General features: G+C 36.4%; 1 protein-coding gene across 2 annotated transcripts in view; it reads right to left on the bottom strand.

Annotated features, from left to right (window-relative positions):
• KLHL2 (kelch like family member 2) overlaps positions 1 to 13,193 on the bottom strand; it is a 76,682-nt gene that overhangs the window by 5,846 nt on the left and 57,643 nt on the right. For both annotated transcript variants that reach the window (XM_054576118.1, XM_054576119.1), the window contains 5 exons: positions 10,824 to 10,940; positions 9,487 to 9,636; positions 4,388 to 4,505; positions 1,925 to 2,122; positions 1,395 to 1,496 (listed from right to left, as the gene is read on the bottom strand). In XM_054576118.1, the coding sequence (XP_054432093.1) occupies positions 1,395 to 1,496; positions 1,925 to 2,122; positions 4,388 to 4,505; positions 9,487 to 9,636; positions 10,824 to 10,940 (685 nt within the window). The remainder of the gene's footprint in view (positions 1 to 1,394; positions 1,497 to 1,924; positions 2,123 to 4,387; positions 4,506 to 9,486; positions 9,637 to 10,823; positions 10,941 to 13,193) is intronic.

The raw sequence follows: 13,193 nt of genomic DNA, 5'->3' as shown, positions 1-13,193 counted from the left end.
TAAACACGGAATCACAAAGAAAGCCACGTTCACAAAAGTGCTATTTTTTCAAGTCAGAAGATAATATATTTTCCTCCATGGTAACAGGCTTTCCCTGTAAAGTGTTACTGATTTTTATGGACTATAAAAATCTTGCCTAACGGGGATACATAGAGTTACCAAATCACATTATGAAGATCTGCAGAGTATATATGATGACATTAATTTAACATTTTCATCAATAATATATGATGACATTAATTTAACACTTTCATCAATAATCTGACAGAATAGAAAACACACTCATTATGTCTTTGGATAACACTATTTGTTAAGTGAGCAACACCCTAGAAAAGGGAATTAGATATCAAAGACATCTTAGTAAATTAAAAAACAAATTAAACCAAAAGAAATGAGATACCAGTAAATGCTACAGCACAAATGAACCCTGAAAACATTATGCTAAGTCAAAGTAGCCAGTCACAAAGGACCACTTACTGTATGATTTCAATAGTATGAAACGTCCAGAAATGCGGAATTTATAGACAGAAGGGAGAGTAGTGGTTGCTGACAGCTGCGGAAGACGGGAGTGGCATCTACGGGGAGTAGGGCTGCTTTTCGGGGAAATAAAAATGTTCTAAAATGATCTGTCATGGGTGCATGCTGAACCGCACACTTTAAGTGGGTGAATTGTACAGCATGTAATTTATCTCTCAATAAAGCTGTTTAAAAAAATAGTGCAGAGAACTATACCCACAGCGGGGAGGGCACAGCAACCTACAAATTTACCCAATAAATAAATAAATAGATAAATAAATAAATAGATAGATAGATAGAATCACAGTGGGGAGGGCACAGCAACCTACAAATTTACCCAAGAAATAGATAGATAGATAGATAGATAGATAGATAGATAGATAGATAGATAGAATCACACCAAAAAAATACTTATAGCCTTTCTTAAATTTTATTGGGGGGACAAAGTAGAATATAAATAAATAATTGTGGCAACCCACCCCTTAAATGTTAAACAGCTCTTTGTATATATGCTGTCTGATTTGTTCCCCAAACAATTGCATTAACATCAGTTAACAGTTCCATATAGGTTACATATGCAGAGAGACAGAGAAAGAGAAAGGAGGAAAGAAAGAGGGAGAGAAGAAGGAAGACAGTAAGAGAGTGGAGGAGAGGGAAGCTAGAGTGGAAGAAGGAGGGCCTTATAGAGGTTAGTTTATTTACACAAGCTAATTTAAAAGAATAATTAAAATTTTACAAGAGCTACTAGGTTCCCCGTTGAAATGACCACTTGCTTGTCCAGTGTAGAGGACTGATTTTTAGATTACTGGAAGAGCCACTCCTAACAAGAAGCCACGTGTACATGAAAATGTTCACCTGCAGGAAGCAGCAGCACCTACCTCCGACAACGCCGACACCAACGCTGCTCCTCCTCGTGTTCATGGGAGCCACGTGAAACCACTCATTGGACTTGATGTTGTATGCTTCCACAGACGATAAACCTGTAATAAAGCATAATGCTCTTCATTCCTCCTCCAGAAAAAAAATGTAACATGATTGTTCCTTTATATATTGATAAATTGTTAGGGAACAATACTTCAGATATGTTAAACTGGACTAAAATTAAAAGAGAAAAAAATGATGGAGTGTAAACATATTGATTAAGTGATAAACAGCAATAATTTCTTTTCCAGAGGGCTCATACCCAAGCTACTTAGCTTTTTAACTTAGTAAGATGACTGATACTGATGTATAAGAAGGAAAATTTATATCCTTACCACTCATATCACAAAGGAATTCTTGATGGAATTTTTAAACTTAACAATACTTGCTAGAACAGATATCTCCTAATTGTGCCATGATTTGTTCTAGAAACACGATCACTATGTTAATTCTAACAGCAATGTGAAAAAATTGAAAAGGAACTCACCTGTACTCCCATCAAAGCCTCCCACAGCATATAACAATCCATTTAATACAGCAGCTCCCAAAGTGCTTCTCCGGTCTCGCATGTTAGCCACGCTGGTCCACTGATCTTTTACAGGGTCGTAGGAATCTACGGTGCGGACTCGTAAGGAACCATTAAAGCCACCTACAGCAAAGACCAGTCCAGCCATGTAGACCATCCCTGCAAAAGAAAGAAAGCAGTTTATGAGGAATATGTGACCAAACTACCACCACTGCCTAAGGACTGCTTTCCAATATGTCTATAGGTGTTGTCAGAATATAAGTTATCCTGAAGAGAATCCTGACTGAATAGGTCCTAAGAAATGCTATTCAATAATAAGACTATATGTAAGGACTAAACTGTCCTCCTTTCTAGGATTATTAAAAAACGCAATGGGATGGGCTGAGATCCTATTTTGACTCTTGGCATTTTCAAAGACTTATTTACAGACTTAAATAATGAGCAAGCTCCTCTAATCTGTGCACATCTCCCATGGCCTTAAATTTTGAATCTTCTACTCTATATGTTTATACTTAATTTGTATAACGTGCTCCCAGTTTGTCACGTTAGTGGGCTAAATCAGGAGTCAATAAATTATATCCTGCAGGCTATTTTTGTAGGACCCATGAGCTAAAAATGGTTTTTACATATTTAAGTGGTTAAAAATATTTTAAAAAATGCTTGTAACACAAAAAATTATACAAAATTCAAATTTCAGCATCCATAAATAAAGTTTTATTGGAACACAGCCCAAACCATTCATTTATATAGTGTCTATGCTGTTTTTGCACTACAGTTGCATTTTAGTAACTGTAACAGAGACCATATAACCCACAAAGCATGAACAACTTACTCTCTAATTGTCTACGAAAAAGGGAGCCGACCCCCAGGCCAATGAGGCGTCAGGTGATCCCCAGACAGAGAAATCATGTTGCTAGACCTAAGGTTTCCAACCACCTTCCCACTTTTATGAGCTTTTTCATGCTGTTGTTCTCATCCGAGAAGCTCCTCTCACCGCCCCTTCTGCTTTCTTCAAGCCCCAGTCAAAACTCCACAGAGAAGTCTACGGTTACCAGTAATGTAGCAATACTAATTTCTTAGTTTTTGATAACTATTTCACAGTTATGTAAGATAGGAAGAGAGTATACTAGGACTCATTTTACTACCTTCGGAATTCTTGAAAATTGTGTTAAAATTATTTCAACATAAAATTTTTTTAAAAAAAAACATGTGTATGTACACACACACACACACAACTAATTTTGGAGTAAGGTTTTCCTACACACGAAACAAATCCTTAAGTCCACAGACAAACCTCTGATGTACAGGACTTCATATACTGGTGAAAAATTTCTACATGGCAAAAACAGCTTTAGTAAAGTCAAATGAGAAAGGTTAATATAAATATTCACAGCATATATGACAGACAAAAAGGCTACTTTCCTTAACATATAAATGCATCTGTCAAATGAATAAAGCAATTAAAAAATAGCATAGATCATGAACTGACAATTCAGAGAAATGTTACCTTTCCTCATAATAAAAGAAGTACAAAGTAAAATGAGATCACATTTTTCACCTACCAGACTGGTAAAACTCAAAATATTTAATTACAACGTGTTGTTAGGAGTATAGGGAAAAGGGCATCTTCATATTTTAAGGTTAGTGTATAACTGGGGTATCCTTTTAGGATACCTTTTAGTAATTCCAGTTCTAGAGTTTTATTCTGCCATATTAGCATGTGTACACAATGACATATGACAATTCACTGTAGCCCTGTTCATAGCATAATGTTAAAAACAATTTTAATGTTCAATTAAAAACCAGTAAAAATCATACTATATCCAGAACTCCCCCCTAAAAAAACTATTTTATAGCTCTTAAAAAATGAGGTAACTCCGCGCTGATATGTAACAGTCTCCAAGATATGCTGTTCAAGTACACTACCATGAAAGAAATGTTCCATCACACTTGGAACTCATTTTGCCAGGGGAGCTAGGAACAATGGATCCAAGTATGAGCTCCAGGAAGAATCCACAGAGTTGGCAACTGCCTTTTCTGACTGCAGGTTTGCTATATAATGTCTAGTTTAACAAATGTTTATGAAATGGGTGCCTGGATAAAGGCAACTGTGGCTTGTAACTAAGTTGGGAATCTCCTAGAACTAAAGGTCCCAACCTAAAGAATCCTTTCTCAACCTGTCAGCAAAAGCAATTAAGAAAATATCCAGCAAATTGCTAGTTATTGCACCTTATACTAGTGAATCAGGAAGATGTGTTAAAGATGAAAACAGAGCAGCTATCCCCATCAATGAGCTGTATGAGGCTCCTGAGCCACTGTTTAACCACCGGTTTATCAAAGCTTTGCTAATGAAAATTCTTCTGATTCATAAAATAAAACCTGAGAGAGAAGCTCCCAATGACCCTGCAGGAGGGAATGGCTTACCTGCCCTGCATCTCCTTGAAGGCAACTCTGCTACCTGGTGCCACCGTTCTTCTTTAAAGTCATAGCATTCCACACTTCTGATGGCCTTCGGGGCTTGGCCGCCAACCACCACCATCAACTGGAAGGGCAGAAATGAAAGCACTTGAACAACCAACCGTTGTGCATTCAGGGAGTTAAATGTCTAACAAAGACACTGATGTGGAGAGTGTTAGGATGAAGATGGGAGGGCGAGCCGGGGGTAAACAACCACCTAATCGACATTTAATAAACATCAACAAAGGGGGCACAGGTTAGAATACAATTCTATTCTGTAGCACATTTAGTCAAAAATAAGGATTTCAGAAACTAAGATAAGTTTCTGATCCTTCAAGCAAAAGCAGTATTTAAGCCGAAAAACAGCAGGCAGGCAGCACTGGCAAGGCTGCAGTATGTCATAGGGCTTGCTAGTAGTCAGATCCTGGCTTTGTAAGGATCAGGGATTAGGCATCTGCACACAGAGGTGAACTTTATGTTAGTGGGTAGGTGAGGTGAAACAGACAGTAAGGTATTAAAAGAGAGATGAGAGATGGGCAGAGGTCGGGGGGAACTATTGAAAAAGGAGGAGAAATTGAACTGGAATTCATAAGAGAGCACAGATCCCTGCATATCAAATAAAGAGACCTCCTCTGATGCCCCACAAAAAAATGAATAGGACAAGTAACAGAGAAACTAGGATTCATAATGAATGAATAAATGAATGTACAATAGTCTCGGGCTGAGAATAAATGAGGTCTATATATTTCTTCAATTTAACTCAGTCCAACAACTATTTACTAAGTGCATATCATCTGTATTTGTCCAGAACTGTGGTAGGTATTATACACAAGATATGTTAAGACATGGTCTCTACCCCTCAAGAGCTTATGGATCTCACTAAGGAGTTAAGACCTATAAAGTAATTGTAGAACAATATACAATTACATATGACCAAAAAGCTGTATGATTACTGTAGACATTAATTGCTACTGATCAGTGAAAGCTTCCAGGAGGGGGTGGAACCTTGTGCGAATGATGGAATTTAGTAGTTAATGTGTTTGTCTTTCAATGAGTGCAAACAGGCACACTTTGGCAACACTAAAAACACAGCCTTCGAATCAGAAGAACATTAAAGTTAATGATGTCTTGTATGGAATACTGAAAAGAATGACAAAGGACCTTGGGAGAAAGATGAGGTGATGATAGAAAGAAAACAGATGTTCAAAAGAAACAAAACAAAATCAAAAAAACGGAAGACGGAATGACTTACACATACAAAAAGGGGAGGTTTGCAACCTTGACTGAGCAATGACCTACCTACCTGCACTTAAAGCTACAGGAAGATGCATACATGGAAAACATCATTCCTCAATCAGAGTAAACCCCAAGTTTCCAAAATGAAGCCTATTTTAGTAATTTATTAACTGGAGAGTAGAAGGAATGTTATGGGTCTTAAAAAGAAGACTGAACACGGACCAGTTACATAATTTTTTTTTCAGATCTGCCCCTCTTCTAGTGTTGAATAAAAACACAGAAAAGAAAGAACAAAACAAAACAAAAAAATCTGCAATACCCTCCCATCTATCACCAAAGGGAAAAAAAAAAATCACAGAAGTAAAATATACAGTACAACGAACCCTGTATGTAGGGATTTATATAAGCTCTGTGTTTAAACTTCTAAACTCTGCCTGACAGTTAGACAATAGTTGACAGAGGCTTGGTAAACATCTGCGCTAAAGATCAACTGAAATACTTTTCAAAATAATCCTTGAGAATATTGTTTCTCAATACTGATTGTTCCTCAAGCTTTGACTCTCATGGATTCCATGTAATAGTTCACTTTTGCAACATCAAAATGAGGACCAAAAGGAAAACGTGCTCCTGAGTACAGAGGGTGGTAGTAGTGCCTGTCCTTTATACATTCCAAAGAAGAAAAATGAGGCGAGGGCTTGTGAGTCCAGGAATCAGAGACAACAGGGACAAAAAAAAAGAATGTTTAATGGCAAGACGAGAAAGCTGGGAGATTTGCATAAGATCAAAAAACTGCTAAAGACCACTGCGCTACTGCATCAGAAGAGGTGCTCATAACTCTGACACCCCAGTTATTTCTAAAAGACACCCAATTTCATTTGAAAACGCTAAACTAATTACACTAATGTAAAGAATTAGAAAACCAGGAAGACCTTATGTATGGAAAAGTTAAATGTGACATACTTAAGAAAGGCAAGGGGTAGGGAGTTAAATTCAAGTGACTATCCTGAAATGTAGGTCAATTAAACTTTATTTGTTTTCTTCACATAATAGATATTAGTTTAAAAACTGCCCCCCTAAAAAAACAAAAACAAAAAAAAAAAAACAAGTTCCATAATTTTCTAGTTGCAAATATCAATAAATATCCTGAATAAAACATAAAAATATATACAAAGAAATAATATAATAGCATTTATAAATAGATTCCAAAGAGGAAAAACTAACAATAAAGTACAGTAGCAAAACATACAGCTTTTTATTACAACGTCCAAGGTACCTTAAACAATCCCAATACTGTTTACTGAAGATACAAAACTAATGTTTGAGGTATAAAAAGAATCATTCATGCAAATTAGTATGTGTCCACAGAATCAGAGCCTAATATAAAAAGTACTAAGTCACTGTGGTGGTAGAAATGTTATCAAAACGATGCAATACTTTCTTCAGCATTAATGCCACATTTTCTCTGGTGTGACTTATTACTATGATATAATGCATCATTATGATGAAATATGTGAGCATAAGAAATCAATCTTTGTTTCATTCCTACCTACATACTTAGAATTCACCTTGAATATAACCACTCTGAAATGACAAACAATGCTTTTGAAACAGCCTCTAACAAAAGCACCTTTTCAAAAAACATGTAGATGAATAAATTTTGACAAGGACCATGCACAGGCACAGTCAAAGCAACAATGTATCTCACTCTGCCACTTCTGCTGCTCTCCCTGCCAGAGCACAATAAAGAGAGAATCGCTATGGATCAGTGTGACCACCACAAAATAAAAGCTGAAGAACTGAGAGATCCAAAAATACAATACAGATGGAAGCACTATTCCAACGCTACAGCCAGAGAAGACAAGAAACAATGTCGACTTAACAGATGATCACAACGTGACAAAAAAGAAAATAAAATACTTGAAGAATTCGTTTTCATCCCCAAAGTCTCTGCAGCATAGCTAACGATATATAAACTAAAGAATTCAGAAGAGGAAGTATACAAGTTAAAAGAGATCTTTTACAACGATGAATTGTTTAAAAAGTACTAAAGATAAAATGAACTTTAAAAGGACGTTGAAAAGACTAGCATAAAAGAAGTGGTCATTTAAATGATCTAAGACTTCGAACAATTTTTATAAATCTGTTTTTGTAAGAGCAAAAACTGACACCAAATAAAATGGACAAATATGAAATAATGAAGACTTATAAAGATGGCTACTTATAAAAGCAGGTAGAAGGGTATTTGGAAAATGTAAACATTATAAAATCAGCAGACCCAGATGGCATGCACACTAAGGTGTTAAGGGAACTAGCTAAGGTACTTACTGAGCCACTTACAATTATTTTTGAAAAATCTTGGAGAACTGAGGAGAGATCAGAAAATTTAAAAAAGGCAAATACCAATTTTTTGAAATAGGGTAGGATGTGAATGCCTTGTAAATACCTTTAAAGTGATAACTGTGAGTAAAATGTAGAATATTTTGAGAAAAGCTTTCAAACTTCTAGGATCCAACAAAATGTTGAGTAACACACAGAGAGATATTTTTAAAAATCATGCCAAATTAGAATCTATTTCACCCTGAATCTCATCAGACATTATATGCCAAATCGCTTATTTTTGGCTTCGATAATAAATATAAGCACATGGACTGAAATTTTCTAAAAAGGGGCTATGTCAGTGAGTGGGTATTTTTAATGTGGTGTCACCAGGGAGAATGTTGAGGTCATTCTAAATTAAATTATTTACTAATGATCTAGAAAAAGCAGTAAATAGCACACTGGCAAAATATGCTGTTAGTTCTAAATCCAGAACTGTTGTTAACACTAGGTAAAGCAGAAAAAAACAATACCATACCAATACAGATTTGAAGCAATTAAAAATGTAGATTCTAAAAATAAAACTTGAAAAAACACTAAATAAGAGCATTAAAGTAAAAGAATTTAAAAGACATAATTTAATGGAAAGGATAGATTAACAACCAAAGATCAGGTAAGAAAGCAATGAATAACAGAGTAATTCTTATTTCTTAATCCATCGCTGCCCCAACCATACACAAGAGCTAAAAATTAATACACAGATAAAAGCATTATATCATGAATCATTCTGATTAGACCACAGACAAAATGGTGCTTAGAGTGTTGGTCTTCTAGTACCGTAAACGTGCAAAGAGAAAAGGAACTGCAAACAGAGAGACAGAAATGAGGGGTTTTTCCATAAGGAAAATTAAAAGAGTAAAACACAAATGGCTTCAACTAAAAATATAAAGGTAGAATATGGAAACTTCCACACAGGAAAATATGAACACTGGAGATCTGGAAAGTCATACAGGAAATCTACACTGAAATGGCTCCATAAGATGTGTGGATGAACCATCAAATAGCATATAACAGGGAATAAACCAAAAATAAACTAAACAAGCTATTTTACCCTCCTTAGCTCTAATATGCAATTCTGTGAAACTACTTGGTTTTCAGTCATTACCCAACCCACATGGTTTACAGAGAAATCTTTCTACCTAACGTGATCTTCCCTTCTACTATAACTCGAACTAATAAAACTCAAAAGGGACAAAAACCAGCTGCCTTTATTCCAGAAGAGTGACATCATGCAGCTTATAAAAATTAAATGAACCAAACAATCCCCACCTTCCAAAGACAAAAATAATAGAGAGGTTGAATTATATACACAGAAAGGAATTCCTAGATACATTGTCTGTTGCAGGGAAATTAAAAACAATAAAGCATGGAAATTCAGATGAGTAAAAAATATTAGCAGCCTCACTAAGAGCCTTTCAAATGAGGTAATAAGAAGTATGAATTATAGCTCCTACTTTGGGAAGATTCATGGGTGTCCTCAGTCGGGTCCGCACACTCTTCATTAATACACGCTGTTCTGTGGGCAGCAAATGATACTTCATGGCTTCAATGAGGTAATCTTTGCAAGCACTGCTGTTCTTGACCAATGCTTCCTCTTCTACCCTCTGTAAGAAGAAATCACACAACCCCAAGAGGGGACAGCTATTTCGTGATAATACTGACCAAAAAAAAAGTAAAGAGAAGAAAAAAAAGCAGTACCTATCCTCTCTAATTCAGTCTAAAAGTTATAGTTAGAATGTCACTGAGAAAAATGAATGAAGCCAAAAAATGCTAAAATAACTGGTCCGCAGAAAAAAATATGTATAAATAATAATGAACTGCAATGAAAATTATATACTTCAATATCAGCTACAAAATAATCTTTAGATAATACGATATCCACCTATTTCTAACCTTTAAACATCAAGCCAAACAGTACAAAAAACAAGAAAAAAAATTTAGGTGAATCCTTCAGGTGGGGGAGGCAAAACTGATAAGTTAAAGACAACCTTTTTCAAACTCAGGATGGCAAATAAAATATCCAGAAAAGGGATTCAAAATACTTTATAACAATGTCCTTACACCATAAATAAGTCTTGTCCTTGCTATCTCTGACCTCAAAGGCAGAACAGGATTTTTTTCTGTTTATTTTCTTAACAGCAGAGTGCCAATGATTACACAGATCATAAAAAATAATGAGGCTTTGAGAAATCCTACAATGCTCAGATCTAATCTCTTAATAAAGAAATGTTTCTTCAAATGGTTTTAATTATAAAAATGTTGAAATGTTCCTAGTAGGATGTTAATAATAAAAAAGTAAACTTAAAATCTGTTTAGAGACTAATAATAAAAAAGTAAACTTAAAATCTGTTTAGAGACTACTAAAGATCCATTTATACCTATCTATTTTAAACAATCTGGTTTTCCTCAGCTTAGAAATAAAGATAGCAATTAAAATATGTGCCACTCCGAGATTCCGAAGTAGAATTAAACAGTATTTGAAGAGAAGACCGAAATTCTGCATCTGCAGGCCCATCAAAAGAGGCTACTGAAAGGAAAATGCAGAGCAGGGCGGCAGAGCCACGGGTGCATTCGTGTACTTGCGCCTAAGTGACCACAATACCACCTTGATCAGCTCTAGGGGAGACAAAATTCCAAGAACGGGGATGGCCTGAGAGCGAGCAGCTGCTAAGGCCCTGCACCCCATGGATCTGTATCCTGTAACTCTTACCATTTTGTAACAAAGATCTACATGTGGTCAGCCCAGTGCCACAATGCTCCATGTATTCACATGTTTTGCATATGCTTTTACCTGAACTAAATATTCCCGGGGGAGCAAAGGTAACCGTACGTGTTCCATCAGCCGAGCCATAAATTCTTGCCTTACATCCTTGTCATGGTTCACCCAAGCAATTACTGCTTCAAATACCTTACAGAAAACATGGAGAAAAGGGAAGTAATGAGTTAGGTACCAAAGCAACGGAATAAAATATGATGAGACTACACTGCATAACACAACTTTTGTTAAGACATCAAAGTTTAATTCATGGCTCAATTTTTTTCAAAATCCTGATTTTTGATATACTTAAAAAGCCATTCAATTTATTTCTTCTTTTCACTTGGTATTTAGTAAATACTTTATCTTTTGTAGATTTCTTGAGACATAATTGACATAATATTGTGTAAGTTTAAAGCATACAATCTTAAAATACTGATATATTTATATATTGCAAAATGATTACCAATATACGCCTCCATCATGTCACAGAATTACCATTTTTTTTTGTGGTGAGAACATTTAAGATCTACTCTCAGCAACTTCTAAGTATATAATACAATATTATTAACTATAATCACCATGCTGTACATGAGGTTCCCAGAATTTATTAATCTTTTATAACTGGAAGTTGGTACACTTGGACCAACATCTCCCCATTTACCCTAAAACCCAAATCCCTTGTAACCTTCACTCTCCTGTTTCTATGAGTTATTCGGATTTCACATACAAGTGATATCATACAGTATTTGTCTCTGTCTGACTTATTTCACTTAGCATAATGCTCTCAAGGTCCATGCCATTGCAAAAAGTGGTATTTCCGGCCTACTGAATGCAGAGTGACGGCCACAGATGGTAGATCTCTGGATAAAGGGGGCACAGAGCGGTCTGGAGACACTGGAGGAGAGACTGGCAACGGAGGCTTTGGGGAGAGAAGGGAGAGAGTAGTCCGTGGGATCCCAGAGCTGACTCCTCCCACACAGGGCAGCAGCATGAGAGGACCCAATAACCCCGCCCCCAGGAGCAACTCGGCCTCGCGCTGAGCTGTCTAAGGCGGCCTGCTGGCTGCAGAGTGACTAGATTAACAGCTGAAGGAGACAGCCACAAACAGTAGATTCTTGGAAGTCTCGATCAGACTGCCTAAAATCAGACAGGGATGAAACTGGACATCATCAGAGGCAGATCCAGAAAGTAAAAACAATGGTCTCCTACCATAGAAATTCACACCACAAAGTCAGGAAATCAAGACAGATCAACTTAAGAACCAGAAGCAAAAAAGAAGAGTCTCACAAATAATGGGAAGACAAAGAAATGTGCCCCACTCAAAGGGAAAGGAGGAATCCCCACAAAGAAAACTAAATGAAATAGAGGCAAGTATCAGAAACTGAGTTCCAAATAACGGTTCCAAGGAAGCTCAATGAGCTCAGTAAGCTCAGAAAGAATTACCAAAAACTACAGGGAAACTATGAGGAAGTTACTGCAAACTATACCAGCATGAAAAAGGACATAGAAACTATCAATAAGAGACAAGAGGAAATGGAGAATACAAATTCTGAATTGAAGAACACAATCGAAGGAATCAAAAGCAGGATAGATGAAGCCGAGGATGGAATCAGCGAGCTGGAAGACAAGGTAGAAAAAAGCTCCCAGAAAGAGCAAGAAAATGAAAAAAGACTCAAAAAGAATGGAGAAGCATTGAGGGAAATGCAGGACAACCTGAAACGTAGTAATATCCACATAATAGGGATACCGGAAGGAGAAGAGGATGGAGAAGGCATAGAGAACCTGTTTGAAAAAGTCATGATGGAAAACTTCCCTAAATGGAGGAGAGAAAAAGTCACATAAGTCCAGGAAGCACACAGGGTCCCACTCAAGAAGAACCTCAAGTGGAGTGTAGGCCCACTCCAACACACATCATCATTAAAATGACAAATATCAAATGACAAACAGAGAATCCTAAAAGAAGTAAAGGAGAAATAGGTAGTAACATATAAGGGAGCCCCGGTATGGCTAGCAGCTGACTTCTCAACAGAAACACTGCAAGCCAGAGGGAGTGGCAAGAAATATTCCAAGTAATGAAAAGCAAAGGCCTGCAACCAAGACTGTTCTACCCAGCAAGGCTCACAATTCAAATGGAAGGCAAAATAAGGAGTTTCGCAGACAAAAGAAGACTAAAAGAATACACCTCCACCAAACGAGCACTGCAAAATATGCTAAAGAACTGTTTTAAGATGAGGAAAAAGAGTCTATGAATACTCAGTTCCTTTCACAGTTGCCAATACTTGATATTACCAATATTTTTTAATATGTATTACTGTGATTGTGACAATGATGTGTTATTTTAATTGTTCCTTTACTATTTGTTGAAACTAAACCTGTTTTTTTGTATTTCTTGCTTATTTCTAT

This window comes from Pteronotus mesoamericanus, unplaced genomic scaffold (genome assembly GCF_021234165.1).
Source record: "Pteronotus mesoamericanus isolate MK-2021 breed Mesoamerican mustached bat unplaced genomic scaffold, CSHL_Meso_final contig_32, whole genome shotgun sequence".
In the NCBI taxonomy this organism is placed as follows: domain Eukaryota; kingdom Metazoa; phylum Chordata; class Mammalia; order Chiroptera; family Mormoopidae; genus Pteronotus; species Pteronotus mesoamericanus.
Note: the sequence above shows the minus strand (reverse complement) of the source record. Positions and strands in the feature narration are given on the sequence as shown.